This window comes from Hemibagrus wyckioides, linkage group LG01 (genome assembly GCF_019097595.1).
Source record: "Hemibagrus wyckioides isolate EC202008001 linkage group LG01, SWU_Hwy_1.0, whole genome shotgun sequence".
Classification (NCBI taxonomy): Eukaryota; Metazoa; Chordata; class Actinopteri; order Siluriformes; family Bagridae; genus Hemibagrus; species Hemibagrus wyckioides.
The window spans coordinates 7,309,356-7,327,341 of NC_080710.1; the positions used below are offsets into that span (position 1 = coordinate 7,309,356).

Genomic DNA, 17,986 nt, shown 5'->3' on the forward strand with positions numbered 1-17,986 from the left:
GGAAGAGGAGGGGGGAGGAAGGGGATTAGGCAGAGATGTGATGACATCATGTGTTGCTATAGGCCTGCTGCAGGCTGTTACTGTGAACACTACAGTTTCCAGAAGTACTGCACAAAAAAAACGGCAATGCGGAATGACTTCTTGTTCTTCTCTACAGGCAGGATATATGATTTAAAGCACATACGATTTAAATATAGTTCCATATTTTATATTTTAACACATCGCTTTGAGTCTCCACCACATGTGCACCACGTATAAAAGCACGTAAAATAGATTACAAACTTTGCACTATTGTTAAAGGCACATCAAAATTCTTCCATTGTTTACAGGCAGCGTTACCTGCTGTTTGTGTTCCAGCGCAGGCTTGCTGGGCCGTAGATTGTGTGTGCTTGAAGCCCTGGATGTTTCTGAACCTCTCTCCCTTCCTTGGGCTCCATCTCTCCCCCTGACCCTCAGACTTCTCTCCCGTTCCCCACTTGGCCGAGAATGCCCATTAAACACTGGCACAGAGAGAGAGAGAGAGAGAGAGAGAGAGAGAGAGAGAGAGAGAGAGAGAGAGAGAGAAAGAGAGATCAGGAGGAAGAGCCTTCAATTTGCAGAAATGAACATCAATTAAAAGGGAAAATCAGAATCTTGATAAATATTTATTAATTCAGTGAATTAGTGAAGTTCAGCTGTTTATTTGATTAGACAGACAGACAGACAAAGCAGAGAGCCAAGACAGAAAAGACAGACAGACAAGACAACGACAGACATGGTAGAGATGACAGACAAAAAACAATCAAATAAGGTAGGCAGACAAAGCAGACAAGGAAGACAGACAAACAAGACAAAGCAGACAAAACAAGACACACCAATTCACAGACAGACACACACACCAATTCACAGACAGACACACACACCAATTCACAGACAGACAGACAGGAAAAGGCAGACAGGACAAGGCAGACAAGACAGTTATAGCAGTAGAACAAAACACAAAGCACAAAAGAAAATCAAAACTCATACAAAATAGTTACAACAAGGAGACATATACATATGTGTCAGACCAAGCAAATTTATAAACACAGCACAAAAGACTCAGGTTTCTATTCAAAATGGAGGAGTCCTCAGTACTGATATACTGATTTATTTTTTTAGAATACTGACTTGGGGAGAATTCATAGTGCAATAATGATTCATTTTTTTCATGCTTGTTTCATGTCTACTGATAGCAAATGCCCATAGTTTTCCCTTTCAGTTTTAAAAAAAAAATCAAATGATTCTGTGAAAATGATTCTAAATGGGTTAAAATACTAAAACAAACAAACAAATAAAAAAGAAACCATCTGGGCAGGGATATTTAAACAGAAAAGGGGGGAAAAAAATCACTCAGAATTCATGGTACTTTTAATACTTTCAGTAATTTCCAACCACCAATTAAATCCTATATCTGACCAAATAAAGTTTTATGTTAAGATAAATGCTGTCCTGCTTTTTGGTATCACTTTTCTAAATGAAAGCTTCACTCTAACTTCTCCTGGGAACAACTTATTACCTACACTAGCTGGTTTTCAGCCAACAATGCACATAAAAGTCATATCTGGATCAGTGGCTTATTGAAAATGTGAGCAGGGAAAAGGGGCTGGAAAAGCACTGCGGCACAAAACTGTCAATTTCATTATGCTTCAAACACAGCTGTCTTTCAGAGCCGGGGATCTCATGCAGGTAGAGTGTGTGGTGCGGCGATGACACACGATGAGGAAGGAGTCGTGTCTCAAAATGAAAAAGCCGAATATTTATATTTTCCTGTGTGAATGAAACGAGTTGCTGTGCTGTACAGGATGGATGTAAGGATGAGCACAGCTGGATTCATGTGAGATTAAAGTGTCGGTGTGAACAGATTGGTGTGTGTGTGTGTGTGTGGCTCGTCTGACATGTGCAGCGTGTGGAGGAGGATCGGATGACCACCGTGTCGGATTACGAGGCTGATTGTGCTGAGTGGGCAACAGAGTCCAGTTACATGCAGAAGACAGAAATGTGCACACTGAACATGGAGTGAAACAAACTCCAGTCTGTTCATTCAGGGTTTTATTTTCATAAATAATAAATATTCATCACTTTTCATTGCTGTGACTATTACAGTGCTGAAGAACTGAGCCAGGTGATTAAGTAGAAACAGTATTCATATTAAAGACACAGTAATCACATGACTCCTGGACTCCTAAAATAATAATCTTTTTTTTTTTAAGAAAATAAGAAAATAAGAAAGTATTAAAAAAAGAGAAATATTAAAAAATATTATGCTCCTGCTTCCTGTTTTTCTTCTTATGATTATTTGTTTGTTTCTTGAATAAACCTCTCTATTTTAGTGCATTATGAGGCCATCATGACTCTTCAGAGAAGCACATGTCCAACTGCTCTTGCTGTCTCTCTTTCTTTCTTTTAGTTTAGCTGAAGAACACGACTCTTGTATTTGACAGCCAATGAAGTGTAAAATGTAGAAATCTGCAAATAAATATATCTGGGAATCAGGGGCCTGTGTTCCTCTCGTCACATTAATCAGACGTTTAAATCAGGAGCACTGTGGCTTCACAAACACATGTAGATCACAGAGTATCTGTTACAGGAATTGTCCCTTATCTCTGTTTGTACAAAATAAAATTCCTACAGCCTCCATTCCTACAGCCTCTAAAGATCACAGTGACTATACTGGATATTATAGTGTTATACTGGATGGTGGACCTTTGTGTCTGCGTGCACATGTGTAGCGAGTCTCTGTAAATATGAGTTCCCCGTGCTACATGGCCAGGGTGCTGACAGAGTGCTGTGTATAGACACACATCATTAACTGCATGTTGAGAGGAAAAGCAGAGCCATAACTCACCTGCTCAAAGCTGTGACATGGAAAACAAATGTCTGCTCTCTTTATTATGGACCTGCAATAATGTACTTTGTGCTCTGATGATTTTGCTTATAAGAAAAAGCACAACATATACAGTCAACTGGAAATAAATAGAATAAGAAAAAAGAAAGAAGCGAGGAAGAGCTGAAAGTACCATTTCCGTTTGCGATGACTCTGCTCGGGGCTTTACTCCTGCGTGGAGTGACCTGACAGGAAGCTGTGATGTTACTAGCAGACTGTTTCTTTCGTTCATTCTCCTCCTCCTCCTCTTCTTCTTCCTCTTCTTCATCAGCGTCTTCATCTTCATGTGCACTCCCGAAGTACTTCATGTTACTGGGCAAAGCAGAAGAACCTGGAGCAGAAGATGAGAGGAAGTACACGGAGGTGAGAGCCGAGCCGTCGGGAAAAATTAGTGCTTGTGTGTCAAAGAGACAAAACGAAATGACAGCAGAGGCAGAAAGAAAGAAAAAAAATCATCAACATGTATTCAGTTGCTACCTAAAACAGAACAAAAACCTGTAAAATCTGGGAGTAAAATGTACTGCATACGGCAATAATGGTGCAGCTGTGAGGAAAAGACAAGTGTTAATGCTGCAGCACCCTGACATGTGCTTTAACACCAGCAAGAACACACAAGTGTTCATCTTAAACTATTCACTCACACACACATTCACACGCACAGGCACGGGAACGGGAACACACACGGGAACACACACACATTGGAACACACACACATTGGAACACACACACATTGGAACACACACACACACTTGTTTCAAAACAAATCTTATGATGTTAACAAAATTCACTGTGATGAAAGAGACAGTTGTCATGATTTCAGTAAGTTCTGCTGCAATCACGTGCCTGTGTATTTCAGTAACAGTCACCCATCAGTGCTTAACTAACTGCTGCTCTGTTTAATGTCAGCGGATCGCACGCCGCTCTCCAACATCCTGCAGCTCCGTCTTTTACGTTGCTTGTCTTTTACGTTGCTAGCCTGAGGCCAGAGGCAGCGTTGAGGGGTTAACAGTGGAGACAGCAACATGGCCTCACAGTCTCTCTTCATCCACGCTGCTCCTAATCCTTCCTGAAGGCTCTGGAGCTCATAATCGACTGGCTGTTCTGAAGCTCTGCACATGCCCTCAATAGCCATTTATGTGAGGGGGGTCACCGAGTGCACGCTGCCAGAGCTGTGAGCTATAGCATGTGATTGTGTGTGTGTGTGTGTGTGTTCAAGCATTCTGGTAAAAGTGTGAAAGGAAGTGAATGTGAGACCAAATCCCAAAGCCCTCAGCTGGAGCAGAAGGAAGTCATATTCTGCAGATTTGGACTAAACTGTTTAAAGACCTTCTCGCTTTTCACACTTTCTACCCCACATATCTGACTATTTTGGGAAAACACTGCAGTTTATCCTGTCCGTTCGCAGTTTTTCAGTGCAGACATCACCCGATTACCGGAGGTTAAAAACGCACTCAGAGCCGTGTGCTCTTTGAGCTGCTGATGGCATTTAAAACTCCGACGTCTCAGTAAGGTTCAGACCCTGTGCTGAAAACTGCAGTCAGTGCTATTGGGACTGAGGCTGTCCCGCAGTGTGGAGATAGAGCCGTGAGTTTCTTTTCGAAAGAATTTTCCTTATATCGATCAAACATATTGTGTTGTGAAGAAAAACAATGGCTCGAATTTAGCCATTAAAGTCTCAGTATGCCTGCTGTGCTCTAACAGGTCATAATCCTTCATTTTCCAAATCCGAGATTAATTTGATGGGATTTGTTTATCAGAGGATCAGAAAACACTACAGCTCTGTCTCATGTCCAGTGTAACTGCTTTGTGTGTGTGTGTGTGTGTGTTTCCATATATAAACATTATTACATTTTAATGTCTTGCTGCATGAGGAGGAGCTAAAGAGATTAGGAACAGTTAAAGTATTTGACTGAAAATGTACTTCTGCTTCTTTTTCCGCATTACACCGACGGTGTTATGAATCCGAGCTTGTTTTTTTGAGGGGTTGAAACCGTGTGTGTGTTTTGTATCTTTAAAGGTGACTAGAGAAGGTGCTACGTTATTATCATTGAGCAGCTTCACTTTGAGCCTGGAAATCTCTGTGGCTTTAAAAGACAGATGTGGCTGACAAGCACAATCTCTGCTCTTCTTCTCCTCTTGCTTTCTTATTTGGACTTCATTTTTCTTCCCTTGATCTTTCTTCCCTTTTTTTGTTGTTTTTTTTTTTTTTTACACTGCATCACTATCCCCTTATCACCTAAAGAAGCTTCTTTTAAAGTGTTTCTCCTTCTTTTTCTTCTTCCCAAGGTTATAATTATCTTTACATTCAGCTTTGGTTATTTACATTAAGGTTAATCTGAACCATTATACATTAAAAATCTTACAGCCTTGAATACATCCACGAGATCAACAATCATCTTGAAATATCAGAACGCACAAAGCATTTTCCGTGAAAAAAAAAAAACCCAGTCTAAACCCTGTGATGAACTGCAGTCTGCTCTGCACAGTAATGATGTAATAACTGGAGATAAGGAATTATAGAGAAGAGTAATGACACTGGGGAAGATGTTTTCATTTACATCCTTTATGAACAGAAATCCATTAACCCACTTCGCCCTTTGTCAATAGCACAAGACAGGTCTAATCAGTCTGCTCTGTGTTTTTACACACCTCAGTGGCTGATGGGTGTGAGGAGATAATTTAATTTCAGTCTGTCATTGTTGCTGTAGCCTGAAACGTCTGCTGAGGCAGGAATGTAGAAGAATGATGGAAAATGAGAAAAAGGTGACAACATCTGTAACTAATACTCTTCAGGGGAAAAGATACCATCCAGATGAACACTTCAGTGTTCTGTGTATAAAACTACAAAAGACTTTTTTCCCCTAATCCAGAGTGCCAAGTGGAACCCTTTAAGGCAGCTAAGAAACTTTTAGGAGGCTTTTTTCCTAAAAGTGTAATGTATTTCATATTAAACACATTACTGGACACCTGCTACAACTCAACTGATGCATTCTGGGATTCCTCCTGGGTGTCAGAGCTCTGCTGAAGAGGGGTATAGGAGGACTATTTTACAGTAAAGGTGACAATTCCATTCAAAATACTCAGAATATGTGAAACTCACGTATTGGGATTCCAATCCTGCTTCTATCTCAACTCCAATAAAGTCGAATTGACCCAGACGTGACCCACAATTTTCTGACCCAGCTAGAGAAAAGGCAAGAAGTTATGAAGAATTGAGTATGTCTAAGAAGAATGTCGTTCCAGTACCTTCACCGCTAGAATAATCAGATAAGCCACAAAAATAAACCACTTTCGACTGGGGTTTCGAGATGGAGAGGACTGAGGTTAAACAGATTTAGAAGCCATAGCTCAACGCTCAGTGGTTTCTGCCAGAACGACAGTAGCAGTCGCTGCACATCCGGGACTGCAGCCAGCACACAGCACTGTCAACAAACGAGTGGCAATGAAATCTGTTAGCCACCATCCAGCGTTAGCAAATGGCTGTGTCTAGAACCACGGCAGCAGTTTCCTTCATGCAGCCTTCAGTTCATCCATCTGTCCTGTCTCGGTCCCTTTGTTGGTTGTGACTTACCTCTTAGACAAAGGAAGGTGAGGAAGTCCTCTGTTTTGGGTTTGCACTTGGTGAGATCGCTGAGAGGAAGTCTAGGGCTGGGTGGTATGGCCTCGAGGAGTTTAACTGGTGTGGCATGAGGAGAGCTTGGCTGAGACTGGGCAAATTTCCTCTGTGCTTGGAGCCTCGGTCTAGAGAAAGAATAAGAAAATAAACATCTTCAGAATCTTTCAGCGGTTCAACATACTGTGAGAATTTGAGCTGGAACACCAGACGATGTCATGCTCCATCTCTTTCTGTGTGCGTGTGTGTGTGTGTGTCCCTTGAGTATATCTATGATCTTACCAGGCTCAACATGTCTCTAAAAAATATATACTAGTGTTTTGACTAAAGTCTAAAGTTATTCTGTGCTTTGTGAAATTTGTGTAAAATTGGTGCTTTCTGAAAATAATATGCTTCAGTAGCGTTCGAACACGGCCCATCTGTTATATACAGACTGTGTGATTATAAATAGCGCTGTGGAGAGGAAGTAGTGAGAATGATGCACCTGATTAAGTTAACATTATTGTAGAATGCTGTAGTACTGTTGGAAATCAACAGAACAATATTTTTTGCCAATAAAACCACCATTATTAGCACAGAAATATCTACATTCTTGATTATACTAGTAAGCTTGTCAGGAAAGAAACAAAACAATGACTAACAAACTATATATATATATATATATATATAACATAGAATATGTTATATATATATACATAGAATAGAATAATATATATATATACATATATAACATAGAAGCATTTGCGCTATCCTCAGGAGAGTTCAAATGGTTCTCTGGCCAGGAACCAAGAGAGGAAAACTGGCCATGGTCTCTGGGTGGGAGGAATGACATATGACTCTCTCTCTCTCTCTCTCTCTCTCTCTCTCTCTATCCTGTCAATCACACTAGGAAATTGCAGGTTTGTGAACTCATGAATGTAGAAGTAGGTATATTGCACTTGTGTTGCCCCATGATGCAGCTTGAGCAGTTTGCTGGCTTCATGTGCCTTGGAGTAAAGTTTTGCAAAAAAAAATATATAGGGCAATATATCAAAAGCTGTAGAGTGTGATTCATATGCAATAACTGAACACCATTTCACTGTGAGTTAAGACAGTATATCAAAAACATGCAGCCACATTACATAAGTGATCACATTATGAAACTATCAGCAATCCTGGCCCTGGTTATCTTGCTTACTCCAGCTTTAAAGACTTTCACACAGGAAGAGTGGTGTAATCACTGAGCAACAGAGTAAATAAGCTCGCTTCCAAGATCTCAGTCACACAACTTTAATGAAACTGTCAGACATTTCTGTTCAACCAAGGACACGTTTACAGCTCACAAATAATATATAGTACAGCGCGTTCACCAATGGACATTCTCACAAAGCCACTTTCCAGAAATATATACATTCTGAATATTTGTAATTTATAAATTTATCCTTAATGAACAAACCAGGAGTAATGGTGACAAGGAAAACAATCCAAAAGAAGATTTGAGGAAGTAAGCTCGAGAGGAACCAGACTCAAAAGGGAACCTCATCCTCATCTGGCTGATACTGATGTCCAATTTGTTCTGTTTTAGATGGGATAATCATGCAAAGAAATTCCACTTACTAAAAATAAAAAAATAAAAAAACACAAAACGTGCGTTGACTCTCTTCCTGTTCAAAAACATCTGTGTATTGCATTTATGTTACATTTCATTTTCCAGTTATTTACTGTTTCCTCTAGCTTGGTGCAGTGTATTAAATCTTTCAGAAATGCTGGAGAATTTACAACAGCTTCTGACGAAACTACTGAAGTTTTTATGTGACTTTATATGAAAGAGAGAAGAGAAAACAACGCTTCATTATCATAATTCATTTCATTACGATCATCTGATCAAGACTCATTTTTTTGCTCTGGTAATTTACTAAGCACATCCGTGAAATATTGAGAATGTTGTAAAAAGTATACACAGTGCTCATTACTGCCAATGAGATTAAAATTTTGTCATTTAAATAAATAAGTTTTCAAAACATTCAATAACATTTCAAATACGAAATGGACTTGAATTACATTCTACTATTAAAAAGTAAACAGAACAGTAAAAACACTACTAAAAGATAACAGTGCTGCTAGATCAGCGTCTCTCTCCACCCTAGCTGATCAAATAATCCTAGATTTTAATTTAATACTGCAGCAAAATGAACAAAACCACCGCAGAAAAATATACGCCATGTAGAAGCGATGACTTCAAGATTCAATTTCAATGGCAAAATAATTCAGGCAAAAAAAAAAATCTTTGTATACATTTAAAACCACACAATTTGATAGCCTTGTAAATAACAATATTATTCTGTCACATCAAAGTTTAGAATGTTCTACTACCCTTTTAGAGACCAGAGTCATTTTTAAATTCACTTTTCTAGATGCCAGAGAACACCAGAAGCAAATCCAACCTCTTCTAAAAAATAATCCATTATTAGCACTGGCAGTGTAAACTTTTTGATCTAGCAGTTATCAAACCCTTTATCTTCAAGATTCTTGTAGTAGCACAGCAGTTCTGCTCATACCTACACAGGATTTCGGCCTCATTATAGTACAGCTCTGATGTTAAGTGGTAAATGACCTGTTCTTGACCTCTGATCAGGGATGTTTCTCCCTGCTGGCATTGCTTGACCTTAGTGCAGCTTTTGACACCGTGATCATAATATTCTTCTTGATAAGCTAGATACGTCTGGTGTTAAGGGAACAGCTCTCTCCTAGCTCAGGTCTTATGTGACTGATCATTATCAATTTGTTGACATAACCGGTGACATCTCTACGCATACCAAAGTTCTGCAAGGTTCTGTTTTAGGTCCACTGCTGTTTTCTTTATATACACTACTATACATAAACATTGTATTAGCTTCCACTGCTATGTTTATGACACCCAGTTGTATGTTTCAGCAAAGCCAGATGAGAGGCAACAGCTTAGTAAAGGTGAGCAGGAATGTGTAACGAACATTAGAGAGAGGAAGCTTATTAACCATCTTTCTCCTACTTAATTCTGACAAGACAGAAGTGCTTGTGCTAAAACAGTGAGAAGGAAGTTTTCTGATTACACTCTAAATGTCTTTTCTGTTTCATGTGCTGCACAAAAAGATGTTGGTGTGATTATTGACTCCAGTCTTCCATTTGAAGCTCAAGAAGATAATATCACCTGGGTAGCCTTCTTTCATCTCAGAAACATTGATAGGATAAGAAATATGTCACTACATTATGCAGAAAAACTAGTTCAGTCCTTACTAAAACCAGAAAATATGCAAAATACTATTACTGACCTATAAAGCACTGAATGGTGTCTGAGCGAACTCTTTTATGATCCACCACCTGTACTTCAATCAAAATGTGCAGTATATTTGTTGGTACCTCAAGTAGTAAAGGCTTCAGCAGGGGGCAGAGCTTTCTCTTACAAAGCCCCACAGTTATGGAACAGCCTTCCAATTAGTGTTCAGGACTCAGACACTGTCTCAATGTTTAAATCTAGGCTGAAAACACTTTTGTTTGGACAAGCCTTTTGTGAAGGTCATATGTGAAGGGTTCATGGGCATAGAGTTTTTTTGGTGAATTGGGATGTTTAGATGCTGTCCACCAGCTACCCCCCACCTCCTGCAGGCCCCCACCCCCCTCTCGCACATATTTCCAAAGGTTTGCTGACATGAAGCCCTAATGTCCATCACCTTCTGGCTCTCCCCTCAAATAATGCTGTCATAGCTACTCTTGCCAGAGTCCCTGATTGTACTCTGAACACAATGTACATTGTTCTCAACCATTACGTGATCACAAGCATACATAATATTCTGTGACTCTCTCTCTCTCTCTCCCTCTCTCTCTCTCTCCATATGCTACTCCTGAGATATTACTGACCCCTTCTGCTCTCTGGACCTGCCTGATCCATCTTGATGTCCTACATGTGGTTGAAGTTCTCATCACTTGGAGGACACGCTGATGCTAAGGACAGCTCCACATGGAGCCTGGAGATACCTGGTATTGCTTTGGTTAGAACAACTTAGAAACCATGAAGATGGCTCAGAACTTAAATTGCCAGTTTTGCACTCAAGGCTCCATCAGTGAACAGCTGATAACGTCAACCAGATATACTTCATGTTATAACTAGAATGAATGTACTAGCTGCAATTGCACTTTTTGACCAGTTAATATAGTTATATAAGGGAAATTATTTTATAATCGCACTCTCCAGCATCACCCAGATAAGGATGGGTTCTCTTTTGAGTCTGGTTCCTCTCAAGGTTTCTTACTTGCATTGTCTCACAACCATCACCTCTGGCTTGCTCATTAGGGATAAATATAAATCTTATCATTTCTATCCAGAATTTAGATATTTCTGTGAACCTGCCTTGTGACAATATCCTTTATTAGACATGCTATACAATTGAATAATACTTAGATGAGTTGTTAGTAAAAACAAAACAACAACTTTCACGATAAAAAAGACTGATAATACTGTCTCGAAGAGTGGACACTTAATAAGAAAAATAATGTCTTCCTGATACGATGTAAAACAGAGTGTGATACTTCATAAAAACATTTATGTAATCTCCCTGGTTTAGACTGCAGCCTTACATAAATCTTCCAGTACTGCTTTATAAAATATTTATGCTTATGAATGCATTATGAAGACCCAATGTCAGTACCCTTCAAATAAAATATGCAATTTTCTTTGTTGACTTTTTTCCCTACCCTACCTTATAAAGAGATTTTTTTACTCCCTAAGTTTCACCTGGTGCTTTTAACCCTTTAAAAAGGAAACCTGCTCTGTGCAGAAACCCTTACAGCACATTTCAAGGGATATGATTTACCCAGGAAAAGCAGCATTGTGAATTCATCTCTAGTATTAACAGCATAATTATTTCATAGTTCCTCGTCATGATACACCAGTCATACAGATGTTCAGTAATGCTGCACAGCTCACACACTGCAGAACAAGTCAGTCTGATCAGCGGTGCTAGTTTACAACACCGGAGAATTACCTGCATGTGGAAATGGAAACAACAACAACAAAAACCCCTCATGTTCTATTCACTACATTGAAATGGACTGCTCACTTGACCAGAGTTCTTTAATTTTACAACAATAAGATGTGTGTTTATATGAAGGACGAGTGTGTGCCTTTATTATAGTTCTGCGTGTGGCAATGACGCAGGATCAGATATCTGGCAGGAGAGGCACTGAGGTTGAGCCGGAGCATTAAGAGCCCAGTGCAAAAGTCTCAGTGCTCAAGCAATTATCCAGTGCTGCTCTGCTTAATGAGCATCGGATGTTTCGGAGACATGAAGGCATGAGCAGCCTTGCTTCTCTCTTGTGAATACACATGCCGATTCAGGCTCCCATTAACCTTCAGCTGAGGATAAAAGTCTGTAGAGCTGAAGAGTAGCTAGAATGTGAAATAGTTGAGTGTGTTCAGTGCAATGGAATGCAGAGACTCCTACTCAGCTCGAGGGCTCGCCAGTTCTGTCGCGGTGCTGATGAAAAACATTTGAAATGACAGATCGAAAGATCGTACTCACCTCTTTCTGGCGGGTCCTTCTCCTGAGAATTCACTGTCAGTCTGAGCTGAGCGTCGAGGCCTTTCCGCCTTGCAACTGCTCGCAAAAAGTCCGGTTTTCACTCCTGACCCATTGAGATGGCCATTCACATAGGAACCTGAGGGGGGAAAAAAAAGAAAGATTAGGTTAGACAGACAGCCGAAGAATATTTTGTTAATAATCCGTTATCTTGCAAATACAGCAGAAAAGCATTCAGCTTTATGTCTGCATATCACAAATTTGAATCCCACCTACGCAAAGTGAAAGCAAAATGATCTCTGTTCTCTGCCGAGGTCTCTAAGAGTTAACACGGCGTTACTCTGCCCTGTCAATCAAGAGGGCATTAGACACTACTCTGAGTGTGTACAGCTGCCCTGTGAGGACGCATGAAGAGCTGTTTGAGAAGTGATGGCGTCTGCGATGGTGTCATGATGTGATAGACTTCATCCTCCCCCGGTGGTGGCTGAGGTGTGATTAAGTGGGGAAACTAGATATTGCATGACCAAATTGGGAGAAAATACTGTAACGCTAGCACCACTTTATACCCCAAATGTTATTCTGTTCACCAGCCCCCTCTAGTCTCAGCCTTAAACGCTTTAATCACAAACCAAACCATGCAGGGTCTGTCATTGTTTTGTTGACTTTTGCGGTCGAAACCTTCTGAATGTTGAAGGTTTGAGTCGTATTGCCTCTCTGTACTTCCATGTACCCATTTACAGCTGGAAGACAATTTCTGACCATGGCAACGTAATGTTTTTTTTGGGAGAAAAACACAGTCACTAGACTGAAAAAAAGTTATTAAAGACTTCTGCTTGAAGAACTCAGTGGTGAGTAAATTAGATATGAATTATGGGGCTATGGGAAAAGGTCTGTGGCTGATCATCTAACATGTCAGTAGAATTGCTTCTTACACAGTGCTATTAAACCCCAGCAATTACACTGGGCCTCATATTACCCACACCAGCACCATATAACTACCATGTCAGTGTCACCGCTGTGCTGAGAATTAACCACACCCCAAATAACATCTGCTCAGTGGTGGTCCTGTGGCTGTCCTTTTCACTGATGAAAGAGGAGCTGAAAACCTGTACACGGCTACAGATGGACTATAGTCTGTAACTGGACTTACAAAATAATCTACTATGTGTCTGTGTCTATAGACCAGAATTCTCAAGTATGAAATAAAAAGCGCCAGGTTTGTAATAACTTTCCACCTTCAGTTATGTGACACGTCACTTCCATTACTCAAGGCCTATGTTAAAAATATTTTAATTTAAGCAGCGTCAAGCCAAGTACTGTGAACACCGAGGACCTCTATTAAAAACCATAATGTTTTATGTGATCTCCTTATCTGCAGTGAACCGAGCATAAACGTTAGGAATGATTTTCCTTATGCACTTCAGAATTTAGTAAAAGATATCAAGAGATGATTTTTGTGGAGTAGTTGGTGTCTGTGTTTTAGAGGGAATCTGAAAAGCAGCACACATTTATACGTATCCTCACCATTCAATTCACACAAGCGAGCGAAACAAACAGGCGAGTCTCTTCACATTTCTAACATATCTGTCTGCATTCCTCAAATTTATTTCCCACTTGTTAATTAGTTTGAGTTACTCATCAGAATGGTTTCACATTGTGTTCTGTAGCTTCCTCCAGCTGACTGATGTACACAATATTAACATGCGACACAGTGTAATGCTCAATCTGAGCCAACAGCAACACAAAAACGCCTTCAAATATATTTCTTTTGTGTAGTCACAACAAAATGCTCAAAGAAGAATCTAAGGCTGTTATATCAGGAGCAGGACTCACAATAATCTACATACATTAGGCCCCAAATTTCCAAGTCAGTGACTTATATTCAACACTAATCTTTTTATATGCTTGGAATGGAATAATTAGTAAATAACACACACCTTGCAACGAGACAGCTGAGAGCCGACTGTCTGATTACTTCTGACCTTTAAAAAAGGCAGAACCATGTAGAAAAAGTGTGGTGGTTCCTACACTGCTCACCCAATGTGGATGTAAACAGCCCTTAATTAAAGTTGAAAGGCTGCAATTTGAGCTAATTATTTTAATTATTAATTCATTCATTCATTAATTGTGTCCATTTTTCTTTATTTCTCCAATATACTGTGATGGAAAGCTAAAATACAATAACTTGTAAACTTCTAATAAAAATAACCTTGTCAATATCAATATATTTATAGACCAGAAGTACACTGCAGTTCTTTCCCACACACATGCAAATGCACCCACGCATGCACGCGCACACACACACACGTTTAATAACATAAATAGCTAAAATAAATATCAAACCTCATGACAAATCTTATTCATAACAGAGCCAAAAATATGACTGAAATATAGTTTGGTCAACAAACTTCTTTCCCATCATTTTTTTTCACAGGATTTTCAGATTTTCAGTAACAGTAATTCTGGTCCTGTTTCTATTAATCAGCTCGGTTGGTGGACTACATGTCATGTCAGGAGAACAGGAGCAATTAAAACCTTACCGGGTTTTATCTACAATTTCCTGCTCAAAGCCAGCGGCCTACTTATAACATATCAGCTCTGTATAATCACTGATTAGCTGCGTTAATTTTCTGACTCAACCTTTTTATTTTATTAAGCCCAACAAATCTTGCTATTATAAAGAACTACACTGTTTTCTTTCAGAGCATCTGAGCAGAAGAAAATCAAATTTCATCAAAAAATAAATAAAATCAGACACAACCCGACTTTTAGACAAGGCAGGCCAGTGCAATGAAAAGAAATGAATTCTCGGGAACTTCACGTTATTCAATTATACTCTAAACTATCACATATATTAAATGTGTGTATTATACACACAAAACCTTCCTTCACCTCTGCCCTCACATAATAAGATTTCTCCCATTTCTGGGTATGTATACCCACTCATTTCCTTCTCTTCCTCCTTTTTATTGCACAAAAACATTCACCAAGGCCTTTGTGAATTTATTTTATTTCTGATTTTTGACACTGGCCAGTGAAGCTGACTCATGAATATGGCTTTTCCCATGATGACCTCCTCACGATCAGGACTGTAACCACTGGAAAAGTCTAAATAAAGACACTCTGTCCTCACGTCCCTCTGACACCGACACGCACATATGGAGTTGGAAAACTGTTAAAGTGGTGATGTAATTCAGTGAAGGCATAATATCCAAAGTGCAAGCATGCTGCATGGATAACAGCACACGCAGCTGACTTCACTCATTAAACCGCAGTGACTCGGGTAGAACGTAATGCGGCCCGAGAACATGAAACCCACAGGAGGGAATTGTTCATGGCTCTAACTTACTCCACAAACACACACACTCAGCCCAATCACAACAGAACAGTATCACTCTTAATGTAGCACTGAGTGGCTAGAAAAATTTGAGTAAAGACTGTGTGATGGCATGAGTGTGTGATGATGTCATCCATGTGAGGGTCAGTGAATGGTTTCATGGATTCTAACAGTATCATATGCACTGGGCTTCACTGTCAGCAGAACTGAACATCTGTAGAACATTTTGAAGCAGTGTGTTAGACAGCGTTCTTCACCGTCATCATCATCAGAACACCGACTGAGGGAACATCTTTAGGAGGAATGGTGTTTATCACTTCATGCCAAACACACCCAAGCTGTTCTAGTGACTTGTTGTGGTCCAACATTTTATTTAATCACTAAAACACTTGATCCATCTCCATTTTCTCATTAAACACTGACTGTGTTGTGTATGCCGGCCAGAGATCACAAATCTCATCATGTTTCCTTCTTCTTCTTCCACATGATGTTAAACACATGCAGGATTTCAACAAGGTATCTCAAAAGATTATAGGCTTGAGCTGGAGTGTAGTAAAACATTTTGTGAAATATTCCCTGGAATTATATGACTTGATATAACAGCCATAAAGAAAAGTTAAGCGGTTATTTTTACATGTTACATACGGTGAATGAATAATCTCCAGTGTGTTGGAGTGGGTAGGGAAAGTGTAGTGTTTCTGAGCTTGAGAATAGCAGCTCAACGTGTCAGATGTGTTGTTCATTTGTTTTAAAAGCAAACTTGAAAAAGTCATTCAGCAAACGAAATGGCACGCAACGTATAATTAAGTGTTTTTCAAACTCGTAGGGGTAAACTTGCAGGTAGGTGTTTTAAGAAGAATTTTCATCACACACTAAAACACACACCATTACCGAATATTTGCTTTGCAGAATAGGGATTTGCAGGATTATATAATTTATGAATGACAAAAGGGTGCAGGTGAGACCTTCAGGCAAAACAAACTGGTTGTTTGACAAGTAGGTAACAAGTTCAGCTCCCAGGAGCAAAGTTTCACTCGAAAGAGTTTTGATGTTAAAAGAAAGGATAAGAAAAGAGCAATACGTACGCTTTATTATTCCTGTTCCATTGTCAACGCGGCTCTTCTGAGCTCTCTTGAACTCTTTGAGCGAGAGATAGAGCACACGGCGCACAACTCGCTCCTCTGACCAGGGAATCCCGTCGTTATCATCCTGCGATAAAGAAAAAAAAAACAGAAACGATATTAACTCCTTCAAAACCTGGTGTCAGGTCCACACTTTTATTTATCTCTACAGTTTTTCAGAATATTTCAAAGTAGTTACTGAATAACAGAGTTATTTATTTTAACCTGGGACTTGGGGTTAGTTTAAAAAATGCATACAATAAGCTGAGAAATTGCTCCAGTCAAAATTGCCCAACAGTGGAGCTTGGTGGTGCTGGGGCTTGAACCCCAATCTCCACTGATGGGCACATGAGCAAGGCCCTTAACCCTCTCTACTCCAAGGGCACTGCTTTAGAGCTACCCCTGTGCTCTGACCCCAGCTTCCTCAGCTGGGATATACGAAGAAAAGAATTCTACTGTGCTGTAATGTATGTGTGGCGATAATAAAAGCTTCACACCCTCAGAAACTAAACTATCAAGTCAAGCATAACACAGAAAGTAAAACAGAGACCCAAAGTAAAAAAAAAAGTGGGACAGTGTACAAAATTGTCAGAAGGAATAGTATGATTTCACAAATACTACACTCAAATATTACTTTATGTTTTATTATGACCACCGGGGCAAAGGGTAAGGCTCTGAACTAGTATAAAAATTAAAAAAAATCATCACATACAGAAAAGTTAATATACTTCCTGCTTGTAGAATTTGGTCTGGAAGCATACAATGACATCATAAGACTGGGCATAATAACAAGAACAATGATACTAATACTATCAGTAATAATACTAATAATACAGAAGATGTTTAAAAGAGCTTGAGAAGTGCAGTAGTCTGAACCTGGAATGCGGGGGCAGAGCATTCCTGAGGTGGAGTGTCAAAGGCCAGCAGATGTTGAGAAGACGAGCAAAAGAGGAACAGAGAGATTGGGAAGAAGTGGGGTGGGAAAGGAGGTCAGAGAGATAAGGGGAGGCCAGTCACTGGAGTGCACTGAAGATGTGGACAAGAATTTTATTATCTAAATGAGTCTTGATGGGAAGCCAGTGAACTGCTGATTGTTAAGAACGGGTTAATGTCTTCATTAGGATGAAAAGAGGGTAATGAGGCAAGCAGCCGATTCTGGACCAGAGGTTTGGGGGATTTTTTTAGCTTGAAGGAACGCCAGAGGTAATACGATTACAATAATCTAGATGGGAAGTGACCAAGGCATATAGGAGTGTAGACAGAGAGTGAATGATGGAGTCTGGAGGTAATGCAAGGCCGAATGTAGGCAGCATACGTGATAAACCTGATACAGAGCTCAAAGGACAGGGTGGGGTCTAAGATGACACTGAGAATTTTTACCGTACTGGAAGGGAAGACAATTCTGCTAGAGACTGGGGCTACAGCGTACGGATCCAATAAGTATAACATTTCATTTTATTACCACTAGGTTTTGGGTTA

General features: G+C 39.8%; 1 protein-coding gene across 3 annotated transcripts in view; it reads right to left on the reverse strand.

Moving 5' to 3' along the window:
- Window positions 1-17,986, reverse strand: part of jarid2a (jumonji and AT-rich interaction domain containing 2a) — a 49,072-nt gene that overhangs the window by 19,579 nt on the left and 11,507 nt on the right. For all 3 annotated transcript variants that reach the window (XM_058398550.1, XM_058398532.1, XM_058398541.1), the window contains exons 2-6: window positions 16,472-16,595; window positions 12,053-12,188; window positions 6,477-6,646; window positions 3,039-3,236; window positions 340-500 (exon numbers count right to left, since the gene is read on the reverse strand). In XM_058398550.1, the coding sequence (XP_058254533.1) occupies window positions 340-500; window positions 3,039-3,236; window positions 6,477-6,646; window positions 12,053-12,188; window positions 16,472-16,595 (789 nt within the window). The remainder of the gene's footprint in view (window positions 1-339; window positions 501-3,038; window positions 3,237-6,476; window positions 6,647-12,052; window positions 12,189-16,471; window positions 16,596-17,986) is intronic.